The sequence below is a fragment of the Megalops cyprinoides genome, chromosome 3 (genome assembly GCF_013368585.1).
Source record: "Megalops cyprinoides isolate fMegCyp1 chromosome 3, fMegCyp1.pri, whole genome shotgun sequence".
Classification (NCBI taxonomy): Eukaryota; Metazoa; Chordata; class Actinopteri; order Elopiformes; family Megalopidae; genus Megalops; species Megalops cyprinoides.
The window spans coordinates 9,736,647-9,750,957 of NC_050585.1; the positions used below are offsets into that span (position 1 = coordinate 9,736,647).

A 14,311-nucleotide genomic window follows, 5' to 3' on the forward strand; every position below is an offset into this window, starting at 1 on the left:
CAAAGCGGGAGACGGATAATAGGTCTCGCCTTATTGCAAGCGTTACTGCACGGCTCTCACTCACAAAGCACTGTGCAGTCACTTTCACTGAGGCCAGGTTCAAATGCATTGCAAGGAGTTGTTTGACGTGTTTGGACATGTTTGAGATGAAAAAAACATCTGACAAGTTTCACTTTTTGTTTAGTAAAGAAACTTTAGAATTACTGTTTGGAATCATTTTAGAAGCATGAAGGGCTCCCTAAAAATGACTCTTTTGTTTATTCAGCTCTGCCAGCCTTTAAGGGCTTCCATGTCTGTCCACGCTGAACCAAACCAAGTCCGTATGGGCCGAATCTGAGTTGATCGCTGTCTGATGGCTTCCACAGCTGGCCCTCGCGCTCTCGGGAGCTGCAGGGAGCGGGGCACGTACTCACCAGTTAAACTCGTTGTAGTCGTTCTGAGCCCCCCACCAGAAGTAGGACCACACCAGGAGCAGGAAGAACGTGGAGCAGAGGATGACGAACCACATGCACTCCCACTGCAACAGAGACACATACCACCATCAGGACTCCGGGAGATGGAGAAGCACTGCCGAAACAGGGAGGAAAGCAGGTCGACACAGAGTAGGCACCTCCGAACTGCCAAGCTGAGGACAGAACAGCAATTACTCACACTGTGCACCGGAGACAACCCTGAGGGACAAAATTCAATATGCAAACTTGGATGAGTTCCTTTTCATATCCTCAACAGAAACGACATTATTTAAAAGGTCAAACAATCTGAGCATCCTTGACAACAAGGTAAAACTACTCACGAATGATGGATGGATTTATGGATAGACGCATGGATGCATTATGGTCAGACACACAGAGAATTATATAACATGGATCTGTTACAATTGTGCAATTAAATAAACACAAGCACAAACATGGAATTCAACTAGGAGTTCAGTAATATCCCAAAGAGGTCAAAAGGAAATCTGACAACTGTATTCATCAAGTAGAACACAGGCTGAAACTTTGCTTCCAAACAGCTTGTTTGGAAATTACACTGTACAAGTGACAGTACACAGGTTTCTTGGGATTAGACACAAACTTAATTAGCCCCAGAGTAATTAACTGAATTAGAAATGAAACAGATAGTGGGACGTGGGATTGAGCTGGTGTCGGCCATTGATCAGCGTTTTGTGCAGAGGCAGCTGTCTTCTAGCAACACTGGCTCTATGAATAGAAAGCAAGATAAGACGATAACACAGACGTGGAGTAGATGCATAATTTGAAGACCAGCCTTGAGTGACAGTTTCGAATTAAAGGGCCTTTAAAAATGCATGACTAACAAAGCCATTTTATCGCATCTAGAATTTAAGCCCCAACTCTTTAATTAATCTTGTTTCATTTAAGTGGAGTTGAACATAGCGAAAGCGGGATGGTTTAAATTCAAATCAGCCTCTGCTGAGACAATAACTTTTGAAAGCTTCTGAAATCTGCATTACACACAGAGTGGATGACATCAGTAATGTTTCTGAACACAAGAAAAATGGTCAGGGACAGGTCAGAAAGGGGAAAGGTTGGGGGGGTCACGCGGCAGCTGCAAGCGGAAGGTCAGACTTCCTGTAGAGGATAGCGAGAGCGGACTTCACGTGTCTGGGTTTCGGAGACGGGGCGGGGGTTACGGCGATAGCGGTCCGTGCTGCAGCGGCCTGTTCAGGGGCACACAGGGACCCCGTCTGGTAATGGGAGGTGACAGGGGCGTTGAGCCCCCCTCTTCACCCACGACCCGCGTGAGAGGAATCGTATTAAACAAACTCCCGGGTCAGCTGGGGTGAGACGGGATGTGTTTGTGTCTGCTTCCAAACGGCGTTTGGCTGCGGGCTGCGGGGACGTGGTCACATGGCTGACCTCTGCAGGTCACATGGACACATGGATCACTGGGAAGGGATCCTACAGCATTACTGTTTTCTGTGGCTCTGCGCTTTGAGGGCTACACACTTCACACGACAGAATTTCTTTTTTAAATACACTTCCATCACAGTACCAGCATAGGACTTACTTCACAGCACACATGAATGTGACAAAAAACTATTTACACATTCATAGTCGTATTTAAATTTGGGACTAGTTACTTACTAGATACATAAACATTTGGGACTAGAATGAAACACGCAGCCAAATTATTTCTAAAATCAAATCAACCATAGATGTGATTCACCCTACTTTGCTGCTGTGTGTATCTTGAGAAGAGATTTCCCACTCAGCACAGACCTAATTGGGGGGGGGGGGGGGGGTTCTCCTTGCATTTGACCTCACTGCAAATAACACACTGTAAACAGCACTGCACGCTGGGATGAGTAAGGTTTCAGAGGAAGCGTTCTGGGAGAGGGATGACATTCCTGACCACGCAAGGTCACTGCTACAGCTGGAGCCGTAACGATTACTGGATCCCCCGACAATCCTTGGATTCGCGGGCAAGGACACTTTACTGACTGGGATTAAGGCTTTGCACTTCTGCCGAGGAGACGGCATTTCTCTCTCACGGGTCCACTGGCAATGGAAACGCGCAAAGAAAACAAAAGCACAAATTTGCCCCGAAAAGCCACAGAGGGCACTCAACAAAAGCTTTCTTTTCCCCTCCACTAATGCTGGACCATAATTAGCCTTGAAGACAGACTAGAGTAATCGCTGGGAGTAAACTGCCAAAATCACTTCCACCATGAAGGAGAACTGACACATCTTTCTGAAATGCCTCAAAATTCCTGTGCTGCTTAACCACATAAAGTCAGTGAGCAGTCAGGTACCTTATAAGCTCCATTGACCATCAGAAGACTATAAATAGAGGGATAAAAGGATCAGGGGTAATTCCCTTAAGTAGCACTGTAAACACTCTCTCAGTGATAAAATCCCCTCCTATGAAGGACCCCTACTTCTCCATGTTTGTGAAATCACTGACAGAATTATGGAAGTGACCTCTGGAAACTTTTTTGGGGACATACAGGGCATTTCAAAATGGAATTAGCCATTTTCAAACAGAACCAAGTAATTTTACTGGCTAAATCAATGCATAACTACTGGTGTAAGACTAAATTCAAATACTGAAGTCACTACAGGAATGAGTGATTTTGCATCTAATTTTGACTGTTATGGAACAACTGTCATGGAAGAAATGCTATGAAATCACACACATATAATCCTTTTGGTGCATGTTCTCTGAACCCATCATTCCCTACATTCAATCCACCTCAGGGTTAACACCCTGTTCAACAACACATGAAGATATGTCAACAGCTATTAAAACATGCTTGGGTATCACTAAAGCATGACTGAGAAATCCAATTTAATTTGATAACCCAATGCCAGCTTCCCCTCTACTGTGCAGAACCACAGTGCAACATTTTAAGACTTGGTTGATGGAGTGTTAAATCCAATTCTCTGGGCCTTCACTGAAATCAAATGTGTTAAAAAAAAAAAAACAAAAAAAAATTCAAGGGGCCTATGTGTATCTTCTCAATGCCAGTTCTGACTGTTGTAGTACAAAAGACACAATTTATACCATGCATCTGTGACTGTGGGAGGGTAAATGGATACAGGGACATGGGCTGGTCTGTACCTGGGGTGTTAGTCTGAGCAGGTACAGAGAGAAAGAAATAAAAGATCCACAATCAAAGAAATACTGCACGAAGAGAACTAGCTCCAAACGTAGACTACTTAGGGCAGCGGTGATAAGGCACCAACTGTCCGGCTAATCTCTGAGAGAGCTCAGTGCAGCGGGGCGTCCAGCTGCCAGTCTTCTGAAGTCCACGTCTGGGTCGCGCCACAGAACTGCGGCTCTTAATAATGCATGGGATCATTTTGTTCACATGCCATGTTAACAGCTCACGCCAGCTGTAAAATGAGCCAGCATCGGGCACATGACAGCAGTGAGCTAGTGAAGCAATGAAGCCACACGGCACCACAAACACACAGAAAATGGCCTTGCCTGCACCCGAGATTCAGAAAAGTTTCTCTCGCCCCCGAAAATCAAAAATAAAGGGAGGTGACCTGCACTTGATTTGCATGCTCAGATTATCTGTTCTACGTTAGGGAAAAAAGAAAGAGGCCGAGGATTCATCTTCAAAACACGTCAGGGTCTGTATGGTTAGAGGGAATGTTTGAGTGTCTTGATCTTTGTCAATGAGCAGCTTTTATATGCTCTAACTGTGGGGGCAGGGGGAATGGTTCTATGACTTCATTTATGTTCTTTAGCTGTACTTTCACATCTTTCCCCCTGCCATCAAGTATTGTTTCAACAGAATTCACTACAAAAGCGACACATTCCATATTAGTAATCACTCAAATTTGGTAATCAGGGCATAAGACAGGAAATTTGAAGGCAAACACTTGCATAAAATCATTATTCCCATGCAAAATTCAATGATGGTTGCATTGAATGTCCCCCTTCTTAATGAATAAAGAGGCCTGTGCTTTTGTTTTTGTCTAAGTGGTTAATATCGAAATGGATAAAACGTCTCAAGTGGATAAAACCATTTGACAATAATGTGCCCAGGCTGATGATATAGAATAATTTTCTACCCACTGTCAACACCTATTGTACAGCCACTGAAAAAAATACAAAATCCAGAGGTGAATGAATGTTTAAATATAGCTCAGATTGCATCAGAGCAGAGACGTAGCACATCAACATTTGCATACTGCGACTAAAATTTTTTCTATCCATCCACTTGAGTGAGAGAAAATGGAGCCTCTTCAAAGACAGCAGAAGCGCCAGTTGCAGGACCAGCGCTGCTGGCTTTGTGGTGTAGCTGGGTCTGCATGAGACCCATCGGGCCGAGGGGCTTCACAAAGCAGCTTGCCCTGTTTATGGGCCCTTGCGAGACGGACAATGAGCAGGTGAATGGAAAATTGTTCAATTATTACTGAGGCGGGATCTGGTTTCAGCGCTGGCTCCCTTTTCCTCACTGTCCTCTTTGTCATGGGCGAGCAGAATGGGTCAGAGCGGCGCAGAGTGACCTATTCGTTTCAGTGGAGTGATGGTCTCATTATACCATTTTCATTTGCTACGTGTTCAAAAGCGGCCCGAGATAATGAGAGGCATATTCCAATTTTACGGCCCTTAACACGACTGCAGCATTAGAGATGAAATGGAATGTGACCACATTGTAAATCACCCCTGTGCACAGCGGTCAACACTGCGTGACATGAAAGATAGGGTGCCCCTGACCTAAATACAGTAGGCCTGTATGTTACATGTGGGCTAAGGAACGTGCACATACGTGCATGTACACATCAAACACATGTATGCACACACACACACACACACACGCACACCCGCACACACACACACACGCACACACACCCGCACACACACCCGCACACACACCCGCACACACACCCGCACACACACCCGCACACACACACACACACACACGCACACACACACGCACACACACACCCGCACACACACCCGCACACACACACACACACACACACACACACACACGCACACACACACGCACACACACACGCACACACACACGCACATCACCACTGACTTACTGTAAACCATGCACTGCATGAATTACATTCATCTTGACAGCGTCAGCTTACAATTTCCACCTTGTTTCTCCTGGACAAATACTCAACGGTAGAGAAATGACTCCCAGGATGAGCTTGTTGAGAATGAGACCTGACAACAGCTGTCAAATCATTGACGTCAGTGCAGAAAAACTGATTCTCTTGGGACAGTGGGAATCATTCATAACACATTTCGGGATTTTTGCACTTATTACTGTTTATCTTTATAGCAAGGAATTCCAAAAAGTAGAAATGTTTTACATTAAATACTTTGCATGGTACAAGTACAGGAATATTTAGTTTCTAAATTGATTGACTTATACTGATTATTTCCTTTTGAGTGATTAATTGTGCTTACAGCTTCCTTAATGTGCAAGCACAGAGTATGCACATATTCGCCGTACACCTCAGCTGATCTGAAGGTTATGTTACTACTATGGCACTATTGACTGAAACAGAATTGCCAGACTAATTCACTTGAATTAAAAATCTGTGTTCTTATTCATGAAGCTACCCTTTTGAATTATGCAGTAAGCAAGCTGAAGACATATATTCAGTTTCAATTAACAAGTGTGCCTGTGTGGAGATGCAGCCAATATCTAAAGGAGGATTTGTGGGAAGTGGAGAGGGCGTGGCAGGGGTGCAAATCTATCCTCTCACACCTACGCAATTATTATTTGACATGCTCATTCTGTTCTCAAAATAGCTGTGTAAGTTGCAGAAAATGATGTCAGCTTCTGCTACGAAGCAATGGAAAATATTACTAAGCCTTGGTGTTAACTAATGTTTCTTCAGAGACATAAATAGAGTTAAATGAATGGTCAGCTCTCTTGCTTGGCTGCTGAGCTATGGGATTATTACTGCGTATGCAGACACGAGGACCCTCTATCTTATCGTGTCAAACTCACCTTTCTGAACAAACTGTCGATGAAACCTGGCCTTCAAGAGGCATATAGGACGAGCGTGTGTTTGAATTAAATTATCAAAAGTATGTATTGTATGTGGCCTGTGTACTTCACATAGTGATGACAGAAGGGTCTTTTCGTTGTGACTAGGACCCTCCTGGGGGGGGAGGTGTGAGGAAATTACACAGGCCATACTGCACAGTTCACTCCAGAAGAAACAAGGCGACACTATGAAACGTCCAACAGCAGCTCCTAGCCTTCAGAGGTCAAAGATGAATCCTGAAAGTCTGAGGAGACGGGACGAGCTTCCTCACTGGCTAGTAACCTCTGCTTTGGGTAACAGGAGAGGCGCCCCGGCAAACCTTTCAGCCGCGCTTTGGCGATCGCGCCGTCTTTCCCGTAAAGCAGTGTCCGAAAGCGCTGCCGTCACGCCTTTCAGCGTCGATTCCCGCTCTGCGACCAAAATTGATCTTGTGCTTGGCAGGTGGGGGTGGGGATGGGGAGAGAAATGGCCCCGCTGGGTTAAAAGCCATCTCGGATTAATTCGCTGTAGACATTAAGGCCACTCCCCCCCTCATCGCCAAACAACCCCCCCCCCCCCCCCCCCATCTTAAATTAAGGGCAAGCTCTGTGCTCTGCGGCTAAACGTGTGCCGTGGCGCTGTACAAGCAGGTCGAATCAATGACGTGCCAAAGGCTTCTGGGAACGTGAAACTTTGGTTCGGGTTTCCGTCAGTCTGTAGCTTCCAGACGCGGAGGCAGAAGAGCGCTCTCCCTGTGTAACACAGTCTGGTTATAAGCAGATCAATGGCCACTGTGCTCTTAAACATTCCAGCTTCATGGTAGATACTGTACAGTGGCAGGAATGTGGAGCTGATTGATTTGTACAGTCTGGGGAAAATTTTAACACTTCAGTTGGAGTGCTGTGGATGGCTTTGGAACTGTGCATAATGTACTAAACCAAGTACAACAAAGGATGATCCAAACACTGAGACCCTTTCAACAGAGTAGAAATATGTTGCTGCACATTTACTCTGTAAAGCCTCAGATCTCGCACCAAAGTGCAAAGCATTATAGGTAAAAGAAAAGCAACGTTATAACTGACCTCACTGTTATTCTTCTAAAATATTAAAGATGACCACATGGCTATATGTAAATGAAGCTGGACACAAAAGAAACATGGTAATTAACCACAGTGTTCACCTCCTAAAATATTCAAGAAGACCACATGTCTACAGTGCAGTTTAACATCATGAATGATGTACCATACAGCATTTGCATACGCAGGTCAAAATGCTACTTCACAAACCCTGAGAGCGTGCCTGCCGTATGAGTGTGTCTATCGGCATGTGAGAACCTGCCTGCAAAGCTTGAAGCTTACCACAGCTTGCCAAACGCCTGCACGTTGTAAAAGGACACCGCTGCCTCCATGTGATTCCACCAAGATCTGCCATTCGTTGGCACTTGTGTGTGTGTGTGTGCGTGTGTGTGTGTGTGTGTGTGTGTGTGCACGTGTGGAAGGGGTGGTTCGACGGGGCGCTCACCTTGGTGCTGTCATCATGTGACCGCTGGTACCGTTTCCAGCGGCAGCCATAAATCCCGGTCAGACATGACAAACACAGCTGCCTCTCGTAGACCTGCAGGGGCTGATGCTTTACCATGCTCCTTCAGCCTGCTAACATCCCACCGAGAGCCGGGGATCCTGGGAAAACAGACACAGCAGGGGGAGAGCTGTCACCTCGGGCACTTCTGCCGAAGCTCACACGAAAACGATACCTTCGCATGAATGATGTGCGTCTAAAGATGTATTTGTATACGATATACTGTTGGATCATACAACCTGACAGCCTTTTTGATATTAAGCAGGTCAAGGAAGTTTCTTCCATTACATGTGACTGACTGTTTTATGTGGGAATGGAATGTCACCAGTTGCTTTTAGAACCTGCTGTGACACATTTTGAACATGTTTTCCTTTCTTTCAAAATTAAGCTTGAACAGCTACTTACCAGATCAATGTGCTCTGTGTCTAATGGACTGGTTATTATAAAAATAGTGTCATTTTGTTAATACATTAGAATGTCAGTCCTCACACTAATTCCTAAATTCTATAGTTAAAAATCATTTTTGTGGAGAATAGCAAACAGTTAAGAGAAAAGCAGCACTGCAGATCAACAGAGTTGCAAATGTACATAAGCAAAATAATACAGCTCGACCCGCCACCCCAAACTGACATCACATTAAACCGGTTCTGCCCTGCCTGTTGTCATGACACTTCCACAGTTGTGTGATATTATTCATGTGATGGGATTAGATGCTGCATAGGAAGCACTTTGAAGAACTTTCAGTCAATCCTACACAGTGCCTTCAATTTCTTTCATAGCCCCAAGATCCCGTGAGCCTAGCATTATCACAGACCACTCGCTGTCCTTACAATGTCAGCAGCATACTGCTGCTGTAACACCTTCCCCGCGGTCTTTACCAATATTATAATTGACTACAATACAGACTTTTCATTTCATGCCAAGTGAATCATCTGAACCAACTGCAACCAATTACTTGCCTTGAGCATTCCACCGGACAGCTTTGATGGATATTCTGCACACAAAGGGACTCAAAACACCCCTCGGTTCCTCTAGAAAGGTGTGGCTTCCCCGCATGGAACCCACCAATCAGAGGCTGGAGGTGGCAGCGGCCTCAGTGATCAGGGATGCTTTCCTCAAGGGAGTGAATCAAAGTGGCTGCTGCCTCAGCTCTGAGACTCTCTCCCCACTGCTAATCACTTCTAACAGTAATGCCATGCCAGCTCAGCACTGCTTACCTGAAGTGTCAGAGGAGTGCCTCTGGGAATTCACCAGAGCAGAAAGGAGCACTGAAGCAGTGCTCATAATGAGCTAAATGCTAAAGACAGTCAGGCCTCATTTCAGAGGGGGCACGGTGACAATGCATCCTCAGCTTGTCAACAGCAGTTGAACTTTGTGGACAGCCGGCCAGACAAGGTTAATTTACTCCTACGTTCAAACCAGTTAGGAGGAAAAAAGTTACTGTAGTTATTACAAGTTATTCAAAATATCCTGTGTCTGTTGCAGGACGAAAGAGTAAAATGCATATTTTCCACACCAAAAAAAGGAAATAATCTTTCTTGACTGTTGCGTAAATGTTGGTGTCATTTGTTTAAAATTAATGGAATGTTACTAAAGTTAGATTGATGACATGTCTATGTTTGCACTAGACTTGAACAGCCTGAGTCAGTGTTCTTGATGGTAAATATGGACAGTGGAAGAAACACAGTGTGTCCTGGGGAACAGCAGAGGGGGATGATGAAGGCAGTGGAAGTGCACTGTGGCCCAGGAAGCAGAAAGATAATGCATACAGTGAAGCACAGTGTGTCAGAGGCAACAGGTGGGGAATGCCGGCACTGGAAAAGCACAGTGTGTCACACGGAAAGGCAGAGGTGGATAGTGAAGGCAGTGAAGGCACACTGTGACCCAGGGAACAGGAGGATAATGAAGTCAGTGGAGAAGCACAGAGTGCCACATAAAAAAAAAAAAAAAAAAAAAAGCAGAGAAGCGTAATGAAAGCAGCCACTCCCGGTCAGGGTGACAGCGGCCCAACGCAAGTGTTTATTTGCATTTTGACGAGTCTGAGGCGGCCGCGCCAGTCAGAGGGCAGCGCTTCCTGTCATTAAGAGGGCAGGCTCCAGCCCTGTTATTACTCCCCCAGGGGGACGGCTGCTGCCAGGCTAACCACCCAGAGCCCTCCCAGCACAGCAGGGGCACTGAGGTAGCGCAGGGAGGGGGGTACAATATGACTATTAATGCGGTTTTTTCCAATTATTCCTTTTTCTGTTAGTATTGGTGGTAGTAGCCTTAGTACAAGTAGTAGTAAGTGCCAGCAGCAGAGCCAGCAGTAATCATAAGAATGTAAAACATTTACAAGCATAAGTGAAAACCAAGTGTGCTTAATTGTGATCATGAAAATCTGAGAGCAGAGGGAGCGCAAAACTGCCAAAGGCCTTTCAAGAAGGCCTTTTTGTTTTACATAATCAAAGGAGAGTAATTTTTGTAGCTCTCATTAAGGTCAATTTACATACTGTAAACCTTCTGGAGTTATTAACCAGCAATTTCTTCACTCAATCACACAATCCTGTTTGGATTACTACACTTTACACTGCGATTCATGAACACCGCTGTGTTCTTGCGGAGCTTATTTCTCTGGATTCCAGAGAATTCCACTGAAGCGCACTGTGGCCGAGGCAGACTCATTTGTTGCTTAGGGCTTTATTTTTCTTGAAGATTTCGCCACCCCCAGACCTCCGACCGTTCCCTGAATAATGTTCTTGGCAACCAAAGAAATGTATCAGCACGTAGGACCTTTCCACACAATGCCCGTTTAAGAAAAAAAAGATGAAAAAAAAAGCATGGCTCGTTGTCTGTGAAGCACAGTATGTTCATCTCCCGTTCGCTCCATTCTTGTCAAAATATCGGTTGTCTGGGTAGCAAAAAATATCTTGGCAAAAACATGTTGTTTTTCCAGCCCGCTAGAAGACAATTTTTCTCTGCATTCTGAGGCCTCTGAAATCGCTGCCTCCTGTTCTGCAGTCTCATTTCCTCATATCAAAGAGGCGGAGAAAAACAGTCCACAGAGGAGGAAATGCTTCAGCACTTTTCCCTCCCCAGAATTAGTGAAGCACAGGAGAGTGGGAGAGGTCTGGGAGCAGGAACCTCGGGCCTGACCTAGGGCCCCGGCAGCCTGTTGGAAGGTGCACTGGCGTCACTCTCACATATATTAACCACGGTAAAGCGGCAACCTGCAGGCCTCCTGCGAGTCAGAGGAGTGTCTCATTACCTCAGCTGGGCAAGACACAAATAAAGTCAAACGGCGGTTCATTGTGTGATTTATTTGCTGGGCTGTCACCCTCCCCACGGTGGCTTACATAGCTTACATTTTACACAGGATCTGTTTATATAGCATGTGATTTACTGAGGCAGCTCAGGCCAGGTACTGTATCATGCTTAAGGGCACGACAGCAGCATTCCATGCGGGATTCGACCCCGTAACCTTCTGGCTCTGAGCCCGGTTCCTTAACTACCACTGAACACTGCTCCACGCTGAAACTTAAAATGGGCTTGTTTGTGTGTGTGTGGGTGTGGGTGTGCGTGTGTGTGTGCATCTCCAATTAAGTACCGGAATGGCTGAAAAACAGTTGCAGCGGCAGTGATCTTTGTGACTAATCAAGGGTTTGTTTTAAATGATCTGTTTTTAACAGCGACTCCCTCTCTCCCACTGCTCTTCAGCAGTGACTCAGCCCTGTTGTCAACATCAGACACCCCACTTGCTCTTGGAAAGGTCATAGTCAAGCGCAGAAGGGGCTGCACGTTAGCAAAGCAATCATCTCATCAGCATGGAAACCTCTCACCGAATGAAACAAATAAGACAGGCTTGAGCTGAGAGGTGCTAAAACCTATATAGAATGGTATGTGTGGGAGGTACAACCAGCTAAACATCTCCCTCAAACCTCAGAGTCAAATTAGCATGGTGGGATTGCCAATGGTGAGGATTTCCGCTAAAGGGTACCTCCAGTGGAAAAATATGCATTTTTCATAGCCTCCTTGTACATAATTCAGAAGAATGGGATGCTCTAATTAAAGAAAAAGGAACAAAATGTGTTGAATTTTAGAAGAGGTATCACCATCTTCCTTAGAAATTGGTCTGAGTTTGACATCACCTTCGACTTGTTACTGCTGCTCCTATGAAAATCACATACACATCTCTCGAACACGTCACTGCCTGAAAATAATTCCTCTTTCCTCTCTCATATTAACTGGTGTCTTAAGGCAGCAGAATGTCTTGTACTTGGAAACCATGTTAAAATTTGTTTATAAATTATGCCTATTTTTATTGTAGCCAGCCAGCTAGCATCAGCATCTTTGATACAGACATTAAAGATCTTGCATTCCATTACTTTGATAACATGACTGAAAGTGTATTTGAAGACAATACTTCCCTTTGATGATATGCAGCAGATGCCAAGGATTTCAGTGCATGAACCTCTGGTTTCAGGCACCCGGTCCATCTGATAAAATCTACACTTTTAATGACTGTAGATCAGTGTTTCTCATCATTCTATCTATCCCTGCTCTACTTACCTGACTGAACTCATCAGGGGCACTTTTGATTAGCTGAGCACACCTGATTTAATCAAGCAGCAAGGATAGATAGAAGATATGCAGGACAGTGGGCCTCCAGGAGTAGGACTGAGAAACACTGCTGTGGATAGCTTGAAAACATGTAAGTGGTTTAGCAGTACTTCATCTCATTAAAATGGTGTAATGTGTATGATAAGACACCAAATGTGAAGGATAAATTTCCATTCACATATTGTTATATTAAGCATGATATATTTTTAATCCATATTAAAATGTTCAATACACGATTTTGAGCTTCACCAAAATGTAAATGCATAATTCCTTGTGAAGACAATCCAACATCAATCCAACATCAATGGAGAAGAGGAGTGTGGGATAGTACACTAAGGTTATTCATCTGTATCTGATTTTCTGAAATACTGTTTACATCAGCTGATATTATCTTTAAGTGTTCATTAACACAGCAATGAAGAATTAACAGCTGAACTGTTAACATCCCTATCTCCTGCTATACGAACAAATGTTCCACTGAAACGATGTAACACTTCTCTGTGAACATCTGGTTTGTCGCTAAACAAACATTCTAGCTAACTGTGGTAAGGTAGTCCTACTTCATCCTACAGGCACAATTTAATAGACACAAAAATAAGACCAGTTCTGATTATTAAAATCTTGCACTCCAATAATTAAAACAAAAACAAGTGAAACAAAAACTACCAGGTGTATGGAATGTTCAGGAATATGCATGTCGAGGAAAACTATGGTGACAGGCAAGAAAGAGAAAAATTCAGTCCTGAATCTCTCAGCTCACACCAGGCCATTCTCAGCAAATGAACGCTTGCAAGATTTCACCGCACGTACCCCGATTAGGCATGAGACGAAATATCAAATTCTGTGAAAGCAGAAAATGACTAAACATTTTGTAGCTGCAAAATCAAATTACTATGCGAAATTGTTTTGAATGTAATATACATTTTTCTCCGAAAATCAGTTCAGAAAGACTAATGGATTCAAAACAAATGCTCCAAAATCAATACTGTTACCACCGTGGACAGAGAACATCCTGGGTGTCCAGAAGCTAATAAAACAGCAGTATATAAACAACAATCAGAAAATTCAAATGATAGCGCTATATGACGACCCTAAAGAAACAACACAAGACCTCTCATACATTACAGTGCCTACAGAGGGTTACTAATGGGACAGCAATTGGATGAGAGCTCGTTAACTGTGTCAGTCGTGTGGATAACGTGCTCTGATCAATAGATTTCCATCCATGAGAGCGTTATTAGCCTGATGCTGAAATGCGTGAACCAGCCTAAGAGCTAATGCTTCAAACAGTGATCTACATCGCCGTCATTCACATGATCAGAACAGAACAGAGTGATCTCCTTAGGGAGTGTCGGGGGAGGCCGAAGAACGTACAGCTGCAAGGAGCACATTTCTGGGTTGTCTCCCAGAGAAAGGCTGTCAAACAGCTTTGAATAAGGGCATTTCTCATTGACATCGGTCCCCCCTCCGCCTTCGTGCTCGGCCCAGAGACGGACCGCCCGTGTGCAGGCGCATGCCTCCGTCAGCTGTGTTTGCTCAACACTCCCGGAACCGTGGTTTCCATGACACTGTGGCTCGGGTTCAGAGCTTTTTTCAGATTCAATATGGCAGTAAAACCCATAGCTAATGAGACAGCGGTAATCCGGGCCAGCGGCTTAAAATGT

The 14,311-nt window shown here is 44.6% G+C and overlaps 1 protein-coding gene across 1 annotated transcript in view; it reads right to left on the reverse strand.

The window, feature by feature from the left end:
• Positions 1–14,311, reverse strand: part of LOC118774828 (glycerophosphodiester phosphodiesterase domain-containing protein 5-like) — a 44,335-nt gene that overhangs the window by 16,208 nt on the left and 13,816 nt on the right. Inside the window, exons 2-3 of the mRNA XM_036524365.1 lie at positions 7,995–8,152; positions 414–517 (exon numbers count right to left, since the gene is read on the reverse strand). Of these exons, the coding sequence (XP_036380258.1) occupies positions 414–517; positions 7,995–8,111 (221 nt within the window). The 5' untranslated portion in view covers positions 8,112–8,152. The remainder of the gene's footprint in view (positions 1–413; positions 518–7,994; positions 8,153–14,311) is intronic.